The following is a 22,023-nucleotide window of genomic DNA, read 5'->3' on the forward strand; positions in this document are numbered from 1 at the left end:
AGGTGAACCAGGGCCACCGGGAAAGTGGGCAAGACGAGCTCGAGGATATCCGGGAGAAAAAGGTAAAAAAGGGCAAACATAGCCGCAAAAAAGAATCCATTAAATTTCAGAAAAATATCCAGTCCAAAGGTCACAAAAATGCTGAATATTTCTTGAGAGGAATTTTCTTATCGTGAAGGAATTTGCTACAATCCTTTGGTTTTTGACATGTGTAAATTACTTGTATTTTTTCCTTGGATGACACCTGAGGTGTCATTTCATATATAAATTTCATACCAGAAGCGTCGAAATCACTTTGTTTAGTGGATGATAGAGAAATTGTCCCTTGTTGCCCCGAAATAAAAGTCGCTACAGGATTTTCTTGATCGAGTGGTTAATGACTTCTCAGACTCTGTTAAATAATTGATTTAGGGGATAAATGGCATCTCCGTAGAGTCTCTAATTTAAAGAAATTAATAAAGGAGAATACAAAGAAAACAATGGTTATGCTACCATCCCAACTTTCTTTTCAAATTAAAATTTTTGGGACCTCTTGACACGTTGTCAACGTCGTTGCCAGGCCCTCTCCCTTCTCGTCTATGCTAGAAGCTAGTAACTAACAATACTCACGCGAGAGACTCAATTACTGTCCTTTGACAATTCTTCCTTTGTTTTGAAACTTTGAACATGACTAAGATGAAATGTCATACATGAAACAAGACTTTAATGTTTATTTTACCTCTTCGCTGTCAGAAACACCAACATGGTCAAGATTACGTAAAAGGCTCAGCCTCTGTAATTTTAATTTTGCAGGAGACTCCTGAGACTGAAAAGGGTGATAGCCTACCGGTATCAGGATCCTGTTGAGTATAAAGGCCGGACAGCACACGAAAGCTTTTGAATGTTCATGTTCATTAACTATGCTATGAAGTTCTCTCTTCTTTTTTATTGACGATAATCATTATGTTGGCAACGATTATTTTGTTTCATTATTTACTGTATCTTGGTAGATTTGTAGCCTGGATCAGTTTTCTATATAGAAGTAGGCGATGAAGCTTTTGCGGATACCGTTTTGTAACTGCCTTAACCTTACGAAATAAAGTGTTTGTTATAAAGGTCTCATGATGAGTTCCGTGATCATTACATATACTTTGTGTGGATTAGAATAAAACCGATGGATTCCTTTTTTTCTCCACTAATTCTAAAGAGAGCCTACAGGATTTATTTGCCTCACGTGATCTGTCTACACTTCAGCAGGCATGCTAGGAGCTAAGAAAAAAGCCGCTTTTGGGCTTTGCATGATTGACTATAAAAAAATGAATTTGCTTTTCGGTATAGTTTATTCTTTGCAACAGTACAGAGTTTAAACAATCCATTTCTGTTCATTCTGAATTTGTGTTTACGCCTGCTGTGTATTGCCTCGAGAACGTGACCAGTTTTGTTTGTGGAATGGAGAACATTCGCGGTGTCAGCAGACACTTGACCTGGGAAATGGTATTTAATTCTACAATCTGCAAACTCAATGATGGGAAAAGGGCTCGTTATGGCCTTCGTACGGCTTCATGTAGCTTTGGACCTTTGTTTACTGATTTTGATACCATCCAGACCGATGAAGCGAAGGTCCAGCTTTGTTTTAGGTAAGAGCCGTCAGTCTTAAAAACGCAAATGGCCCGTGAAGAGCTATTTCCCAATTGAGTGTGCTGCGAAATATTTCTTTCAATTTAACGGGGAATCTTTTCGTTTTCGTCGTCTCAAGAAGATTTTGAACCCTGTATTGAACTGTGGAAATTACAGAGTTTACTACATTTCAATTTCACGCCGCTCGTTTATATCTCTGCTTTCAGGCAGTAATTTTTTTATATATTTCTTGCATGCTTGCCTAGATTAATTAAGAACGTTTAGCTTGCAAATTGAAAAAATAAATAAAGACAGGAACAAAAAAAGAGAAGATTTTTCGATGATGGGTACTTAATACCCTGGCCAAATTTCGTCTTCATACTGATTACCCTAACTGAACCAAAAATGACACTATGTGTTTACTTTATTTGTTTGAAACAAGAAGAAACTATTTCGAGCCCTCTTAAGTTAATTAAATGAGATAGTCGTTTCTTTTGGTTTTAATTAAATGGGAGAAATTTGCGAAAGGTCTTAGATCGCAACACAGGACTTTGGAAATGTTTACCCTGGGCATAATTTAGCAGATTATCGCTCAGTACATTTCTTCCCGAAACGTTTGGCCCAAAACATTTTTTTTAAAGGATATATCGCGATTGGGAAAAAAACCGTCGGATAGTTGATCAAATCTTGCCTGGAGGCTTAGTGCTCTTTTTTCTCACGAAGAAGGTAACTCCCGCTTTTCAGTAAGACATATTTATTACTGTCTACACTTTGGGGGGGAGGGTGGGAGGCAAAATTTGTGATGGCGAGAAGCTCTGGAGAAGGTGGACTACGAGGGACTCACTACTGGCGTCATTTGTACATTTGGTGCATACGACTCAGTTTGCTCGCAGAAGGCATCTTTTTATTTACAAATGGACTTCAAAAGGTAAAAGAACTTGTTAAACTTAGTTGAATTTCCAATTTTAAGCGTTTCAACTTCAGATGGTATCGAGTCACCAATTAGCCGTCAAAAGCTGATGCATTTATTGGGTGATAAGGGCCCTAATGATTACACAAATTCTTTCAGTAAAACGTCGACTTTTCGAACCAACATTACTCAGAGTCCTCAGAGATTATCTGGTATATCGGGTTCAATTTTTCGGAGATAGCTCATTAAGCAACGCATTTTCAATGTTCAGTACTTTATTCTTGGCCGACCGATTAGAACTAAAAACATAGCCTTCTGCTTATGAGGCAAAAATGGGGACAAAGCTTCCCCTACAAATGTCATGATAAAATTGAAAAAAAAAAAAAAAAATGAATTCAATCTTTTACTGACCGTAATGGGGTAAACAGTGTATTAGTCACTGGGAAATGCTCTGCTTGACCACAATGCAGGGACTTACTACCCTGGCTTCTTGCAAACAGTGTGTGGGTTATATATTCCCTGTGACTTCCCAAAAGGTTTCTGAGCAACTGTCTTGCCCTTATCCAAGAGAACAAAAGCATAGCTATTAATTTGATTAAGTCCTTATAAAGGAATCAGTCTTTGTCCACCTGGTGTATGGCACTCATTTCCATCCACACGGTATGTCAGCCGAGATAGCTTTTGTTGAAGTACTTAATGCATGAATGGCTCAAAGTAGCAGAAACGTGGCTCGCTAAAACTGACCGGTTAAATTGAGGCCCTGGAGATCACAAGTGCTTTCGTAAAGTATATTCAGTAGTCTGTTCAATGTCCAAGTTTCTCACGTTTTCTTAAATTCAAGCTTCAATTGATTAATCAACTTGATGACAAGCTGTGTTTAAAGAGGCCATCGTTAATAATTTCAACGCTTACCTGACGTAATCCGGTTTTTCCACCATTCACCAGAGCAACAAGAAGTTTGGTCGTGTTCCAACATTGATGCTTCCCAAATTTTCTTCTTAAGCCGAATCCGCAGGAAATGAATCATGAATGCTATCACTTCCACTCACGATTTCAACTGCAGGTGAAGCGGAAAACCGAGATAAGTAGCTTGTTAAGGATAATAACTTCCTACTTTCCATTGAAATCTTCGAATTTGTCAATGAATCGATTGAAAGCTTTAACTAGCTTAGTCCAATAGCCTGCACCACCACAAGTCGGAAACATTTCCTTAAAAAAATGCATGTCCGGCGCCGCCTTCAATGTTGAGAGTCGTAATGTGTACTATCCCAGGGGAACCTGCAAAGCTTTGAGATCAACATTAATCACTAATCTGGGGAAAACAGAAAAACAAATACAACATTTGTAACTTTGTTATAGCTCCCAATAGTCTTTAAAAGCTCATGCAGTGGTAAGAATTCAAACCAGTCCATAGCGGGTATATATTGACAAACCTGTTTCGAAATAGACCATAACAACCAAGCTTATGAAGCATCGTTGTTTACATGTTTTTAGAGGCTAAATACACGGCATGTGGTGCATTTCATTTTAATTTGATATTTTGAAGAAGGTGGAGTCAATTGAAGACGCATCGTAATGCAATTTAATATCACTACAAAGTTCCTGATTCTGCGTAAGTGGATAACTGTGGGGGAATTTTACCAATTTAAGTTATGATTACTGATTGCAGCTGAGTGTGAGGGAAAGCCAACAAAAATATAAGGATTTGTATTTATACAACAGAAGAGTGTGGGTAATGATGAGGATTCCGCATCAATTTTGAAAAAACAGAAATACTCTTTCTTGGGAATCAAAATCTCAGTAGCACCTGGGAGCGAGGAAAGTAAGTTAAATTAAGCCTTTGTACGTCACAAATGACCCTTTCCTTGGGCAGAAGCTCAATTTTGAGGAAATCATTTATTCATTCAATCTAAGGAAAATTAAATTATTGTCTTACTAATGTGAAGTGCAGGCTTATTTATTTATTTTTTTATCACAAAAACGTGATCAAAGAAGCCAATAGCATCATATATGACTTTTTAAGGAAATGCAACAACAAGGTACAACTGTCTTCTATTCTTTGTGACATAGAACATGCTGGTCTCAAGGCTCCACAATTAGAATCGATTATCAAAACTCAAAGAAGTTGTGCTGTAAAGAAAGTTGCCAATGATCATTTATTGAAAAATGGTGTTTATCGCATTACATTAAGCCGATCGGAGGTACCGTATTGCATTGATTAAGCAAGCGGCCACCTCGAAGGTCGGTCGGCTGGTTTGCCCAGACGAAGTATAGTACACAACTAAAATAAAATCAACCTTGTACCGGATCTTGCTCAAAACATTTAGCTTCTCATCTTAAAGGGACCACCCTGTATACGTAGGAAATATAAGCGCCCATCCCAACCCTGACCCCTACGGAAAAAAATAGCTGAAGTGCACAAACAAAAGGGGTGTTTCGGATTATTATTTATTTACTGGCCTACAATCATTGTCTGACAGTCTATGAGAATGCCTCAAAGTTTCAACTGCAATGCCCATGTGGGTGCAAAGTTTTTTCAGTCGCAAATCCGTCCATCTGCTTTGGTACATCTTGGCGATTTGTTTTTATTTATTATTTTGTTGCAAAGTCTGCAAAATAACCTTACTACCTTGTGAAAATGGTGAAAATTCGAATAAGTGCCCACCCTCAAGGTCCAAGGTTGTTTACCATTTACCGAAAAAATCCGGAAATTTCGGTTGGAATGTAAATGGTAAGCCTATTTTGGTCTTCCCAGAAGGAAAATTCCCGGAGAAAACGGGATTTCTTGAAAGGTAATCCAAAATTCCCAAACGGAATTTCCAAATGGAAAATGTGTTTACCATTTGCATTCCTCCATGATTTTGCCTCCCTCCAGACTCTCTCGGTCACCTTGAACGGATTTTGTAAATGGTACACGCCGATCCCAACTAAATTTCCCATTCGGGAGTTTTTGCTTACCATTTGAACAAACCTAGTACCAACCGGTCTCTGGTTGTAAATGGTAAACAACCCAAAAATTCATTAAGAGTCCAGGAGGGTTAATCGAATAAATACGGTCAATTTGTTCTTTGTTGTGATTTTGATGTGACTGAAATTCAATTTATTCTTTCTACATGCGATAAAGAATTTGTGGAATCGGTATTCGCAGCATTACTATATGTTAGGTACACTAGTTTAGTGTGGGCAGTAGCCGAAGTAATGATGAATTCGTTTTCAAAGTAAGAAACCGTAGCTGGCCACAAGACTGCGTGACAAACACGACAAACATATCTCTGTTGGAGATTTTGCCGAGAATCGTACTTTCGAGCTTTTCAAACAGCCTTTTAAGCCTTATCTGGCCACAAAGAGCCTAAACTGTCCCAAACATTGCTTATGAGTGCATTCGTTGCAGATAAATGTACTGCAATCCAATATACATTTATATGGCGTCGAGAACTCGGTCACCCGATTAGTGACTGTAACTCACGTTCCTACAAAATATTTATCTGTTCTGATGTTCTTGGGGAACTTCAAGTCTGTAGGAACTTCTAGGTAGCTTTTTTGCCTAGTCGAGAAGTTGTAGCAATAGTGACGGATTTGACTCAAAAACTTTAAATTGCGTAGTCGTCCTTTTTGAATCCCCGGGGAAACATTTTAGGGATGACACCTTTTCATTTACTTAATTTTTGTGGCAGTACACACGCAATCGAGAAGCAATTGCTCAAATGCAAAGAATTTCGTACTACGTCAAAGGCAACTTCTGAAAAACTGCAAAGGCTTCAAAATCGGGAAGCTCGCATCCTAATGTCTGCCAGCTATGATAGTAATTTGGATGATTTGACTCTACTCTCAAAGATTGGAACAGAAGTCTATCACAATGTGTAAAACATTACATGGTTTGACACCTGATTATCTGAGATCAAGATTTGTATATCGTCACAACGTAAGTGCTTATCGTTTAATTTTAAGGAATACCGAAAATAAATTAGTTCTTCCACAACCCCGAACTGATTATCTCAAGATAAATTTTTTGTACAGTGGAGCTCAGCTGTGGAACAGCTTACCTGTGGACCTAAGACAAGCGTCTTCACTGACCGATTTCAAATCTAAGCTAAGTCGCCACAGTTTAAAGTAATATCTTAATTTTAAGTAAATTTTAGACACGGCCTCCATGAACAGCAGAATTTTTATTTATTTCTTTTATTTGAATTGTTATTATTAAATTTTATTGTAGTTAGGTAGATAGATATACTTCTATAGATAATGAACTAAATCAACTGATGGAAACACCGTGTATAAATAAAGTTATCTTATCTTATGTTATCTTATTTTGGGGAGTTTTTTCGGTGGTAAGCCGAGAATAGAAGAAACGAAGCGGACGAGTAAGTCGCGCATGGGTCGCTGAAAATTGTTCTGAGTTGCCACTGTTTAATGGTTGGTCGTTACAAGTCACTGCCGCGATGAACGACAAAGTTCCGCCGTTATCGTCGATCGTGTCTACAAACCCGGCGACCTATCAGGGGCATCCAACCAGTAATTTCCGTAAATGCTTATCATTGCTTATCCTATATTGCATTCTTAGTTGACTTAAAAGTGAAGATTATGAGTGAAATATAAGGTTCATTCAGCCGATTTGTTTGAACATGTAGTTCAGTGTCCCAGCAGTTTCCAGCGACAGATCAACCTTACATGCAATATGCACTGAATATGGGAATCGGTGAGAAAATACATATTTTGCCACTTCATTTACTTCATTTAGCCTTATAAAGAATTGTGTCTGATCGCTTGTAATTACTTATGATAACTCTAATTTAGCATTTAGTACAAGGTGCATTTCTGTTGGAACATATTTCAAACACACTTCACAACATTACGCAATTGGCTCATGATACTGCCACAACATATTGAAAATAATGGTCTTGCATTCAACTGCTCATGGAGCGACAATTTTACCTTGGCTTGAGTTTTGCCTACCGTATTTTCCAAACTACTAATTCATCTACTAATTCATTCATTCATTCATTCATTCACTCATTCATCTTATCTCCGGTTTCCGTAGCATGAAGCCACTAGGAGTATTTATACTCCCTCTGGATGGGATGCTAGTCCATCGCAGGGTTACCCCCAGCATTTCACCGGTACCCATTTATACACCTGGGTGGAGAGAGGCACCGTGAGAGTAAAGTGTCTTGCCCAAGAACACAACACAATGTCCCCGACCAGGCCCCAAACTTGGACCCGGACCACTCGATCCGGAGTCGAGCGCACTAACCATGAGGCCACCGCGCCTCCCTTTTGGCTTACCGCCAAAAAACTCCCCAAAATACAACACAAAGGCAAGCAAGTTGTCCAGGAGACAAACCTCAGAAAACAGTGTTTTGAGGGGGGCTTTCTCGTGAAATTTCCAAAAGGTACACTAATATTAACTATGTTAACTAAATAACAGAGATAGAAATTTCATAAATTGCAAATTTTGGAGGTTTAAGACCTAGATAATTGTGTCCTTTGTCAATGTTGAAAATTCCACAACATTCGGTTAAAAACCAGTGGAGATATTCTGTGCGAGATATTGATGATCCGTCTATTTGGTCGTTTTGAGAAATAAGGCTTTAAAGTTTTACTTCGGTTTCCAAGAGCCCAAATTAGTCCTGTGAACGGGGAGAGGGGTTAGAGGAAAGGGGAGGGGATATATCGAAAGGTTTCACATAAATGTTCCATTGAATACCCGAATAAACACCAGTCCTAGAAATGTTAACCAAGTATAAGAAGCGTATAAGATGGTAAAGGACCCAAACAATATTCAGGACCATGAAGCAAAATTCTCATACGTACACATCTTTAAGGCTTTTCGGTAAAGTATCATTTAAATGTACTGAATTGAATTCATTCTGTCATCAGTGGTTGCTATAGGTGTTGCTATGTTGAAATATAGCTACCAGTGTGCAGATTTCTTTATTCAAACGTAAATCAAAGAGTAATTAGAGGAAAATCGTTTCAAAATGCAATTTGCAAATAAACAGGAATGTTGAATCTTCATATTCCGAAAAAATGGTTTTTAGGAGAAAAATTTATATCTGAGAGTATAAGACCCCAAAACAGTTTTCTGTTGTTGTTGTTGTTTTTTTTTTTTGGAGACTTCTAGAACTGGGTGCAATTTTTCAGGCTCGGAGCTGCTCTGTTTCGAATGGCTGTGCAATTTTTTTTATGGTAACTCTCCACTGTACCTTTCGCTGTGTTTAAGACGTAAATTAAGGTTGGACTGTTCTGTCGCATAGCAACAAACTTGACTCACTTTTTCCCATCAATTGCATCTATCTTAAAAGCTAAGCCGGTGACCCCAATAATTACACACAGAAGAAGAAACAGGGAAATTAGAACAAATTCTGCGGAGTAGAGTTTGCTTAAGTTAAAAAAAAAATGGAAATTTGAAGAATTTTTTTTTTGTTTGAAATTGCCTGAAAGATGGTTCTTTATCTCTTATGGCAAATGGGGTGGTGAGAATTAAAATCGAGATAGCGGTCTGTGTGGGTTGGCTTTCTGTAGACATTCACCTCAAGCTGCGCACCCCTCCTTGTGGTGATGGTGTCCAGAAAAGGTAGTCCCTGTCCCTTGGTGTCCTCAAGTTCTAGAGTGAACTGTATGTGCCATAAGAGATCTGTAGTCAGTACCTTGCTACGCAGGGCACAGAACATACCATCAACACAGAAGGGGAAACGCGAAGAAAGGAAGCGAGTCAAGGCTGTACTGCGAGACAAAAATTATCCCTCATCCTTCATCGATAGCTGAGAAAGATCGCTGTCGAAACTCCCTACCGATATACCGTCCAATGGTTTCGTGGTGCTACACTATGTGCAGGGCACTTCAGAAAGGATTAGTTGCATCTTAAGGCAGCATCAAATCAAAGTCGCCCCCAAACCATTGAGAACTGTGAACAGTTTGTTCCCGCGACCGAAAGCCCAAGAAAAGGTTGACCGGCCACAATCTGGCACAGTGTACAAAATCAGTTGCACCAATTGCAGTTTTGTATACTACGGTCAAACCGAACGATCCATCAAAATTCGCATCACAGAACACAAAAGGGCTGTTGCTATGTTTGACCATGACTCCAAGATCGCCTGCCATGTCCACGAAAACAACCACGAAATGGATTTTGTAAGTGTCAGAGTCGCTGGACATGAGGCTAACTACCACGAGCGACTTTTCTTGGAAGCCTGGTACTCAATAAAGGATCCGCAGTCTGGAAATGACCACATCGCCATCCCAGAGGTCTACAAGTCTCTGGCATGCGCATAAGTCTCGCGCTACGTTTTCAAGAAACTGCACGCGGATTATTTGACTCACGCGTGCTACCGTTATATTGCAACTGATGAAGCCTTAAGCACCAGCCGAAACGTTTTGCACGAAACAAAAAAAAAAATCTAGTCAGTGTCAAACCATTACCTTACTTTGTCAGCTTCTGACTACCACTACTCTAGTTTTAAACACTTCTGATAACTCTAATTTAGAATTAAGCACAAAGTGCATTTCCGTTGGAATATATTCAAACACATTTCACAACATTGCGCAATTAGCTCATGACACTGCCACATCATATTAAAATTAATGGTCTTGTTTCGCATTAATAATCATTGAAATTTCGAATTTGTAAGGCCCAGATATCTGCATGAATATATTCAAATACAGTAGGTACATCCATAGCCTAAAGATAAGATGATACATAAAAATCTAAAAAACACTTGCATGGACTCTACTTACGAATGATCTATCAAATGTAATTTAAAAGAGAAAAGTCTTAAGTTTTATTTCAAGCAGAATTAATTAATGTTAAAATACTAAAATTCTCACTTAAATAAAATAAAAATAAAAAGAACAAGGAAAAAAAGAAAAAAGAAAAACCGCTGCCTCTGAACATGGAGGTTCGGGGCTAATATGCAATGATTAGAAGTAGACACTGTCCTATTACTCCTTTATTAGTAGAGTACCAGCTGCCTCCGTAAGTTAGGGAGCCAATATAAACTCTCGTCACATTCATATTTGATTTCTTTGATGCCACTAAAGTCTGAGACAAGGTAAGGAAAAGCTAGGTTTTATCCAATTGTTAACTGAGACCGTGGCAGCTTTTGCTATCAGTGATTGAACATTCGCGTTCGCGGCTCATAGATTATGGGATCATTAACTTGCTTCGAAAGGTAGGCCAAGAATTAAGCTCAGTTGAGTGTTTTAATTAAGAAAAAGATATTTTCTTATTCGATTACAAAGAATACAGTTTGTTCTCTTAAACTGAGATTGCCATCGTGAGCAATCCACAAGCCCAACTGAGGAAAGTTTGCAATCGTTAGTTCCACAATTTGCTGCTTTCAGTGTCATAATTAGCGGCAATGATCAAGAATTTTATCATTTAAATTTTAATTTCATCTTGCAGCCATCCCGCAAGAGGTGTAGTATATGCAGCTTTCCACCTTGGACAGAAGCTAACTACAGTTCCTTCCATAATTAATTGGCATTTTGAAAATATGTCGCTAGACGCAGAGCCTTATTCAGTTAATATAAACTGAACGCCATGATAGCGGATAATTGAGTTCGAATATTAAAAACATGGACATCTTGACTCTCTTTGCTCTGAAGGGAACGATAATCTAATGGGAGTTCAATAGACTGACCTAATGAATAGGCCTCCTGACTGAGTAAACACGTGAGATTACAATTCAAGTCTCTCAATATAATAACTCATCGATGGTTTACGGAATAGAAGACAGCTACAAAGCGTCTGGTACTGAAGGCGTTCAAAACAACAGTAAATTAATGAATTTGACGGGTAAGAACAACTATCTTGGAAAATGCATGTACTTACAGTTGCTGCTAAAGCCAACAAAATTCTTGGTTTACTAAAGCGTACTTTTGGGAAATGTTCAGAGGCAATAATAACTGGTTATAAAACAATGGTACGTCCAACCATTGAATATGCGTGTCCTGTGTGGAATCCTCACTAGCAATATCTATCTGATAAACTCGAAAAAATTCAGAGGAATGTCTCAAGATGGATTTTAGGGAGTTCCATTGTGTACAATGAACGTTTAGAATACCTGGGATGGCCAAGTCTTCTCTCTCGTCGTGACTTTCTTAGCATAGTCCAATTATTTAAGTTTATTAATGGTTTTTCTAAAGTCAATTTACATGATTATTTACAGTTTTCGAAAGGTCGTACCAGGTCTGCTCATGGTTACAAAATTTGGACACCATATGCTCGAACTAACATCTATAAATTCTCCTTTTGGCTAAGGTATATTAATAAGTGGAATGATCTGCCAGAAAATTTAGTTCATTGTAATTCTGTCAGTAAATTTAAAAAAGGTCTTATTCTCTTCTCTTATTTACATTATTATACCGTTTCCTTGACACGAGAATTACAGCGAAATGAAAGTACAACTTTGTCGCGAATTTTCTATGATAAAAACTTGTTCAGAAATCCAAAATCTAAGTTAACAGCACACACCAGGCTTACTCCTGAGTATCTGGCTAGAAATCATTTCCTCTGGCCGCGCTTCAGCCATTCCATGAGGGCCGGTCTCGTGCTTCTTAAGTTGCCTCGCTCATGCCCAAAAAGAATTCTGAATGTAATCTTTTTATCCATTCATTTTTCTTTACTCTTTGTAAATATTTCTACATTTTCTCCATGTTTATAGTTCAAATATTTTTAATGACCGTACACTGTATTTATATTTTATAGTTTCTTAATATTTCTATATTTAATGTTTATTAATATATTATATTTGTTTTATTCTAATCTGTTTTGGGGGTTGCCGTATATGAGGATTCAGTTCTTCCCTGGCAGCACCCTTTTTGCGATGTTGTTTGTAAATAAAGTTGTTATAAATAAATAAATAAAATAAACTTGACATTGAATTTTGATCCTGATTCCTGTTCGGAAAGTCATCCTCTGACCCCCACAATTTTTTTCAGAGTTAGTCTTGACATAAACTGCCACAACCCACAATCCACAATCCACCCTTAATTCTGCTCTCCGGCCTGCTTCGATCCGGTCTTGTCTAAGCAGCTGATCATTGTAAGCAATCAATTCCAAATCAGACTTCGCGGCTACTGTACTCGATGTTTCATCTGCCCGAGCTTCAGAGATGGTAAATACAACGAAGTTGTCTAGGATAAAAATATCTTCAACAAGGGAGAGCTCGACCCCGAGTACTCATGTTCGAAATTTCTAAGGCGACCTAATATTACAGAAGTGATCGAGAATGAAAAGACCCTGATCGTGGATAAGAAGTAAGGCATCAAACTTCGGTAGGCCGAAAATGATGAAACAGCGGAAGCTGTGCTACACTCTTAAGCGGAAATCCCGCGATGACAATCAAGCAGAGGTTTCTGCAGTTTACATTACGACTGAAAAGTATATGAAAGGCGTATAATCTCTCGCTACATAATTTCGTCAGTTTCTCTTTAATTACAATTAACTTTTAAAGTTGTAGTTTTATGGTAGTAATTGGTGAACTAATTTAAGTCGATATATCATGTGCTAGAATATTTTTGAACAGAAAGTAATGTCTCAGCTTTTTGTAAAGAAGTATATAAGGACATATAATTTTCCGAATGTTGACTCGGACCGGATGATACTCTGGAAATTTCTACCGGTGCTCTTTTGCAGTTGTCGAACCTAGTACAAGCTCCGATTACTACTTCAGACGACTCTCTGATCTAAATTGGACACTCACTTGCTAAGGCCACTAATTTATACTTTATAGGCCATTAACTTATACAAATTTGCGGTAACAATGCGGCATTCTTGCATGTGGATTACAGAAGATAGTTTTGAGACCAACGTTGCCTCTTTGCAAACAGAACACGGATTTTCCTTGACATTGTCCCACAATGTCTATGAATAATTGTACCGAGACAATAACTTGAGTTCATTTCCCTCGTCCGAGAGGACGAAAGTTTAACCATATGTAGATGTTCTTTTAAAGAAATCACCGTCTCTTTATTTATTCAAAGACCTATGAGAGCAGAGAGCATTTGTCGGCCTCTGGCAAGGCATTCACTTTCTCACGGTATAACAACAACTTTAAAGGTATAGCTTTTTCACTACTTCCGATTGCAAGGAAGACTTAACATAGCGGAAAAGGATTCAATTAAACTGTCCTTGAATTAAGGGCCTGGCCGAGTCACAAGTCCTTTGGTAAAGTGTATTCACCGGGGGTAGTGCGTTCAAATTCCACGTGCCTTTAAAATTATATTCAGTTCAATTCAATTTTTTTAATTAACACTGTCCAAAGCTAAGCATTTACACACGATTTATAATAATAACAATAATAATAATAATAATAATAATAATAATAATAATAATAATAATAATAATAATAATAATAATAATAATAACAAAAAGAGGAGAAGAAGAATGAAATTAGGCCAAACAGTAAACAGTTGTGCGGTGTCCAAAGGAGAACAGCTTCCTAGCTAGACACCGCCAAACAAGCTGTTAGTAAACATCCGTTCTTGCTTTAACACTTTTTTGACGTGATCCGGATATTTTACTATCTAAGAAGAAGAAGAAGAAAATACTTGGTCGGGTTCCAGCATTGATATGTGTCGTGAAAAGTTCCGGATCACGTAGCCTGTCTCATTCCACTCACACCTAAGGTTTAAGAAAACAGATTTGTAAGGCTGCTTAAGAATTTCCAAATTCGTGATTTCCGAGTTTCAAAAGAATTAGATATAAAGATTAATTGACTAGCTTAGTTTAATACCCTAGGACATCTTGCGTTAAAAAGATTTTCCCGCGCCCTAACGAGTGGGGAATGTCGCTCTCATGAACAGGGGTTTAAGATCAAATGTTAGCTCAAAAATCTTGCTTACCCAGTGGTTAACTGTTTTTACCTTTATCAAGTACGAATAAAACCAAATTTTTATTTTTTTCACTTTCCACTGACAGTTTGTTAAGAATTCTACTCCTTGGTACTCGGACAGGTTCCGACTTGAGAACAAGACGTAATCAAGGTGATAACAATCAGTAAAGCATACTTATCTAGCTTATGAAGCACCGGTGATTACATGCTGGAATGTCGAGATAAATGTACGCTAACGACTAGTTAGTTTAGGCGTTTCCCACTTAATACAGTGTGTAATAACTGAATATGTGATAATATGTAATGATCACGACATAGTTTATGACGATCATGATATAATGACACTCTCACTTTTAAATGCTGGAATGCCAACATTAAAATGTTTTGAAATAAAGAACGCTAACGATGAGATATTTTAAAGCTTTTTCACTTGATACAGTGTGTGGCTCATTTCGTTTTGAAGTGGCGGAGTCAATTGAAGACCATTGAAGAATCGTTATAGAGCAAGCGTTGCGTCAGCATAAAATCGTTGCACTTGAATATCAATGCTAATGAAGATTCTGATTCCGTTAAGGTTGTTAACTTTGAATGCATTTGGCTCAACCTAACATAATTTCTTTGAGAAAAAGGCGTCTTGTTAATGTTTAATTACTCCTCGAAATGCTGCATCCGCAACGACATATGCAAACAGTAAGACTGTGATCATCATCTTCATCATTATCATATCTTTCTTTACCCCCCGATTTTAGAGAAGCTTGTTGAAGCTAATGTCCTATAGCATTACCCTCTCAACCATACATTATATACCATGCATATAGAGGACAGACCGCAACACCATGAACTCCATGCCATATTCTATTGGAATAGTATGTGAGCTATCTGATGTCCTACAGGGAACTAAGAACATCAGTGACGGATTGTGAGACGTCACCTACGGTTTATCGTCTTTGTCCGAGAGTCTAACCATTTGCTGATGGTCTGAATACGTGGATACTAAGCGATAAATCCCGCCTTCGAAAAGAATACTGGAAGTGAGGTCCCTGTGTGTTGGTCTGGACCAGAATCACCCTTTTCCCAAACACCAATCTCTAATCTCTAGCCGGGTTGTCATGGTACTTTAATAACGATGGTGAACGCTAACCAACCTTCTCTGAGAACCCAGGCGGGGCCCCGTTTCTCCAAAGTTCCGGAAAACTATTCGGGCCCTAAAAGCCATTTGTGAAACTGCCAACCGCTTGTTTTGGAAAGCCGCTCTTTTAACATTTTTTCAAGGTAACAAAAAGAAAAAAATGACAGTGAAGAGATCCTCTCAATCCGTTCTTCAGATACAAACGGAATTTTGACACCCGAAAGGGGGCCATAAAGTTTATGGACTTTCGAGAAACGTACCCCTGGTCTCTTTTTATGAAATTCCTCAGTCATGAAAGAGTTTCTAGATTAGTCTTGAAAATCCCCATATACATGTGTGGACATATCCGTCAATGTTTGATTTGTTGAGCAATCATCACGTTTTCTTGCATTTAATTGACCGAAACGTGTTTCCATCCATCTGTACACTAGCCTACAGGAAAACGAGGAGTTCGCGCCGGTCTTCCCTTCCTTTCCCCTTCAAACGCCAGTATATCTGTATATCTGTATACCGTCAATTAGTTGTACCGGTTAATAAAGTTTTGAAGAACCCCGCAAGGCATATTGATAAATCAGCGTCCCCTTCCTCAGATCTAAGTCAGAACCATAAATAGAACCGGAACCTCTTGAAAAAAAAGCGCATAAAGTAACTTTGTCAAACTAGAACTGCTATTCCGTGCGTCAGAAATAAGCCTATAATTGTAACGAAACACTAAGAATTCCGCTACAACTTACGATTTCCGCCGTTCAATTTTCATCTTCTGATTATTTAATTTCCTGTTTATTGAGCTGATCTAATCACTCGTATTAATGGGACGAAGACGCTCCCGTTTAAGCTACATCCTGTCTTATACCAGTGCCGACGCACGGAAGTGTCGGTGTTTCATTTTCGTTGTCGGTGTCCATCCAAAAGTCTGTTGTCGGTTTCCATTATTCTTAGTGGCCTCAAAAAAATTTTTTGTTAAAATTGTGAATTACATCTTTATCGGGCTTAATACCTCAATTCTCCCCATTAATTCAGCATGCTGAATCGATGAGCAATTATGTTCCAAACGCAGAAAGATTGAGTGAAATTTAATAGTCTGAGAAGCGGTTATAAAAGTCAAAATGATTTGACACAAATTAAGTGGGGTTCAGGTGACCGTACCAGCCAGTACTGTCTAACTCCAAAGGCGTCTGCAATATTGAAGGCTCTGGACAAGAATTCATGCCATACTATTCAGACAGTAAATCAAGCCTAAGTCTTCTCCTGATTTTATGCATTTTGTCTTTTTTTGGCAGCTGTTTGACTGTTGTTCTGTTCATACGGAATTATTCCGTTGAACGGCAAGTCAAAGAGCTGGAAATGAGGCTTTGGCTTGAGGCTGAACAACTTAAGGCTATGGTGAAAAGTCCACCCGCTTATCCAAACGCTAGCAACACAGATTACAATCACGGTAAGAAATCTGATAATTTCAGAACCCTGGAATCCCGTTATGTTTTCAAAGGCCTTACCTCGATATCACGCCAGCTCTGAAGATGGAGCGTTGAGGTTTACATCCTTGTTCCCTTTCCCTCTATCAATGAGGAGCTGAACCAACTAAAAGGGCTCTGTCTACACATGGACTGAATATATCTTTTTATTAATGTAACCTAATAGGAGCGCTCCTTCTACAATTTCCAGCAATTCCTTGTCAAGGTTCTGTGAAAACACTTTGTCCTGTTATAAACGTCAGCGGGCCAGGATAAGTTTTTCAATTCCCTCTCCTGTTTAGTCAATAAGTTGGTGGCATCTGCGTCTCTTGTTCCCTATCAACCGCGGTTGAATTAGTCGTGAAGCAGTGATTACAAAGCGAATTTTATGGGCACAAACTGTTAGCGCCTTCTGCATCATGGGGAAATTCAGTTTTATTCAGGTTCATAAGCAGTGACACTTACCTCAGCGATCTTCTATTTCCTTGCCAGCCCATTTCCAGAAAGAAGAATGAGACCTCCGTAAAGACGCCGTAAACCAACTTTAACCCTACAAGTTCCTAAAGCAAACCACGCTGTACGCCTGCTTCTTCCATAAGCATCACTTAGAGTTGCATTTCTTAAAGTTTGCATGTTTTCACGAGGGACTGAAAAATGAGAAAAATTTTGAACGGAGTTGCTTTATACAAAATATCAAGCATTTTGTATGAAACTAGACGAGCCCTTTTGTATCGGCAGGGGTATTTTATAGCACGCTGAACGATCCTGAAGTAGTGCTTATTCTTGCCAAAAGCTCATAACTATAGAAATACGCAGCGGTAACTCACACGGAACCCACAACAGCATACGTCGTTAAATATCTATTCTGATTGAAATGTTGATGAAATTTTCGCCAAACGACCATCCGTCTACACTTCACAGTAATCAAAACATCACCTAAAAGATTGAAAACGGCGGTTGCATGGAAAGGTAGTTCCTCACGTTTCAGAAAGGCCTAGGGCCGGTCATTTTATAATGTTTTCCCTTTAAAATGAGGACAGCTACAGCATAAGCGGGACGAAAATTCGCTGAACAGCCCACTGAAGTTACTTTCAGCTATCAATTTTTAAAAGAAAGATTTTCATGATACTCAAAAAAAATGTCAGCCACAAAAGTCATCAAGTTCTTCAAATTGAAAAAAATATCCCTTTAAACAGTTTATCAATGATACTCACGCGATAATACTCAAGCGACATTTCTTTGACATATATGTTGTCAGTTGTAATTGATCGCCACTAAGGACGCTAAGGAATTAGACCATGCAAGAAAGCACGATAATGAAAACAAGGAACCGTTATTTCAATCTTTCTTTAGGTTTTTCAAATGTGTATCTTTGAGTTTACCATATCTGGTATATTTTCGGGTATGCCATGCCTTAAGAAGTGATATGTGCGGGGCCATTAACTAATTGAAGTATTGTTATTGTGAATTTCGATTTTGGCCAGAGGTAGATGAGGAATCCACTGAGAAACGTTCTCGTCGTAGCTTCAAACAAAGGTCTCAAGTTTCCGTCAGTTTAGGAAACGTTCGTGAAGAAATCATCAAACTTTGCCCTTCCAAAGGTTTAATCTGCCTGCCGAGCCCCAGCGGTCCGAAAGGGGAGCCGGGACTACAGGGTGTCAAGGGTGAACCGGGGCAATCCGGACCCCAAGGACTTAGAGGTTTCCCAGGGATGCCAGGATGTCAAGGTCCAAAGGATGGAGTAGGGAAATATGGACCCCGTGGGAGCAAAGGCGACTGGGGACCTCCAGGACCTCCTGGTCCTAAAGCTGCATTTTATCTACGGAAATATCGACCAAAGGCTATGCAAGATCCAAAAGGCGAAAAGAGAGCAAAAGGAGATGTCGGTTTTCCAGGATTAAAAGGAATGAAAGGAGAACCGGGTGTTACTAGAATGCTTGGAACAGGTAACTAGTAGTCTTTGTTAGTTTATTTATATATTTATTTGATGTGTTACCTATCACTGTATGTTGGAACATTTCTGGAACTGTGATGACTCTTTCAAGATCTGGAGAAATTGCGTCTCCCGAGTTATCTCATGATCACACGAAACATCCATCAAACACCAGGACCTAGCGATTCAAAGTCGGGATAAGTTGTTTTTTTCTGGTTTTCTTTTGTTTTTTTTTTCCAATTACTGTGAATAATTCACCATCTAAAGAATAAAATTAATTTCAGGACAAGATTCTCGTTGCCGCCTTTTCTTAGCTGTGCGCGCGTAGAGTGTGCACAGTCATGGCTACACGAACCGTACTGATGGAGATTGTAACTGTGTCAGATGGTGACTTATATCCACCGTAAAAAATTATCCGATCTTTTAAGTAAAGTTTCTCATCAGTATCAGCTGTAATCAGTAGCGTTCCTGAATAACTGAAGATTCTACAACTGCAAGCAGAAGATTCACTAATAATCTGCTGTTGTCTCGCATTAGAAAATATCCGGGAAGAAATAAAGAAACAAGTGCGTTCCTTTGCTGTGGAGACCGTAATTCGAGCTCCAGGCAGAGTATTTGTAAAGGGATTCCCAGGCCCGCGTGGTCGACACGGAAGGCAGAGACCACCAGGAATGAATGGACTAGATGGAAAAAATGGAATACCAGGAGTTAAGGAAGATACTGCAATCCGTGGCCCTGCAGGATCAAAGGGAGATTACGGAGCCACCGGCCCCAAAGGGGATCCCGGTTGTAACGGAGGAAAAGGCAAGTGTTGACACAACAAAACAAAGTCAATTAATTAATTATTTATGATTTTCGTACTGAAATAACAAAAAAAAGATATAGTTGGAAAACCCTAATAATACACATGAACAAAAAGAGGTAACGAACCAAGCATGTTGATTATTTAAAGATGAAAGAAACTCACAGATCAAACGAAAGCCCTGGATGGCACATTTTGCCCGATTGCGTGTTGCGCGCCCTATTATAATTAAAATAAATGTCTCTCGATTTTTTTCCTCCTATGTTATTTATAAGTCATCACATGATTTTTCTGGTGTTCTTTGGAATAAATGAGCACTCCTAATGAAAGCTCGCCTTACGGGCTCGTCTAATTGTGTTAGTCTTTGTAAATATTTACTCGTGCTAATTTAGTCCACATTGCACTTGAAGTCTTGTGATTACCTTTTCAAACAAAGAAGACAGCCAGTAGGCTAAGCGTTGTGATTTTGCATTCCAGAACACTCGTGAAGACAAAATGCGGTCAATGGTCAAACCGAGGATGATCAAAAAGTCCCTTCCCCTAAATAGTACCCGATGATAATTTTCTTTATTAGGCTAGTCATGAGACAGCGTTGCTACATCAAGATAAGATTACCTTTCGCGAATCCAACTCGCGCACACGTAGGACAATGTAATACGATTTAATCTACTGAACACCGTCCTGAGGCAGTCAGTCGGTCAACCAATCAAGGTTTCTATGATTTATTCACTTTGGGCATGTTGGGGTTCCTTTATTTCTTAATCAAAAAACCTTTTTATTCTTTTCTTTTCTTTTTTTTTTTTTTTTCTTCTTCTTTTTTTTTTACGTGTTTTCATTTCATCTTGATTGGCTCAATGCTCCCTTTAGTGATTAGTGATTAGTAATCTTTTTGTGTTCATTAAAGCCCCGCAGTCGCGGATAGTGGAAAGTGAAAGTTCATAGTGTAGAGCTCAGTTTTGAAGACCACTATCAGGCTTCTTATTCCGTGTGTGCATCTGCAACGGTTTTTGTACCTTCTATGCGTTTCAGGTGAACCAGGGCCACTAGGAAAGTGGGGAAGAGGAGCTCGAGGGTTCCGTGGGATCAATTGGAGACCGGGATATCCCGGAGGAAAAGGAGAAAAAGGTAAAAACATCGCAGCAAAGAAGAACCAATGAAATTTTAGGAAAATATCCAGTCCGAAGGTCACACAAATGCTTGATATTTCTTTAGTGAGACGTTAATTGGAATTTCCATATCGTGAAGCAATTTGCTATAAACCCTTGGCTTTCGAGAGGTTTTAATTTAGACATTTGATAATATGCTTGTATTTTTTCTGGGATGACACCTGAGGTCAGCTTGTGAAATCTAAGCAATGAGTTTCTAAAAATCTATTGGAGCCAACTTTCAGAAACATATTTCATGCATAAACTTTCCTACCAGAAGCGTAGAAATCGCTTTGTTTGGTGAATGATAGAGAAATTGTCCTTGGTTGCCCCGAAATAAAAGTCTCTACAGGATTTGCTTTATTGAGTAGTTAATCACGTTATGACTTCTCTCTGTTAAGTAACTGATTCAGACGATAAATGGCATCTACGTAGAGTCTCTAACTGAAAGAAATTAATAAAGAAGAATACAAAGTAAACAATGATTTATATGTTACCGACCTAACTCTCTTTTCAAAGTAAAATTTTCGGGGCCTCCTGACACGTTGTTAACTTCGTTGCCAGGACCTCTCCCTTGTCGTCTGGGCTAGAAGCTAACTACAAATACTCATGCGAGAGACTTCTTACTGTCCTTTGACAATTTTTCCTTTGTTTTGGAACTTTGAACATGGCTATGATGAAATATCATACCAGGAACAAGGCGTCCAATGTTTTTATTACCTCTTCGCTGCCAGAAACACCAGCATGGCCAAGGGTACGTAAAAGGCTCATTCGTTCTAATTTTAATTTTGCAGGGGACTCCTGAGACTAAAAAGGGTGATAGCCTACCGGTATCAGGATCCTGTTGAGTATAAAGACCAGACAGCACACGAAAGATTTTATAATTTGCTGTGATGTGAAGTTCTTTCTTCTTCTTTTTGACGATAATCATTTTGATGGCAACGATTATTTTACTTCTTTAAAGTGACTGTATCTTGGTAGATTTGTTGGCCGGGTCAGCTTTCTACATAGAAGTAGGCGATGAAGCGTTTGCGGAAGCGGATTACTAAGCGCCATCGTCAGGCTGGTACCGTTTTGTAACTGTTTTACCTTACGAAATAAAGTGTTTTTTATATAAAGGTGTCATGATGAGCTCCGTGAACATTACATATACTTTGTGTGGATTAGAATAAAACCGATGGATTCTTCTTTTTTTCTCCACTAATTCCATTAGAGAGCCTACA

At 38.7% G+C, this 22,023-nt stretch overlaps 1 protein-coding gene and 1 long non-coding RNA gene across 4 annotated transcripts in view; one reads left to right on the top strand and one right to left on the bottom strand.

Moving 5' to 3' along the window:
* Window positions 1–22,023, bottom strand: part of LOC138032312 (uncharacterized) — a 96,355-nt gene that overhangs the window by 34,626 nt on the left and 39,706 nt on the right. The window contains exon 8 of one of the 3 annotated variants that reach the window (XR_011128338.1): window positions 3,419–3,563. The exons of the other annotated variants lie outside the window; for them this stretch is intronic. This is a non-coding gene — a long non-coding RNA (uncharacterized lncRNA). The remainder of the gene's footprint in view (window positions 1–3,418; window positions 3,564–22,023) is intronic. 3 annotated transcript variants of the gene reach the window in all.
* LOC138032302 (collagen alpha-1(XXIII) chain-like) lies at window positions 16,636–21,918 on the top strand. Its single transcript, XM_068879952.1, has 5 exons — window positions 16,636–16,904; window positions 18,405–18,866; window positions 19,391–19,657; window positions 20,685–20,780; window positions 21,595–21,918. The coding sequence occupies exons 1-5, from the start codon at window positions 16,676–16,678 to the stop codon at window positions 21,603–21,605; spliced, it is 1,065 nt and encodes a 354-aa protein (XP_068736053.1). The 5' UTR covers window positions 16,636–16,675; the 3' UTR covers window positions 21,606–21,918.

The sequence above is a fragment of the Montipora capricornis genome, chromosome 14, assembly GCF_036669925.1.
Source record: "Montipora capricornis isolate CH-2021 chromosome 14, ASM3666992v2, whole genome shotgun sequence".
NCBI lineage: Eukaryota > Metazoa > Cnidaria > Anthozoa > Scleractinia > Acroporidae > Montipora > Montipora capricornis.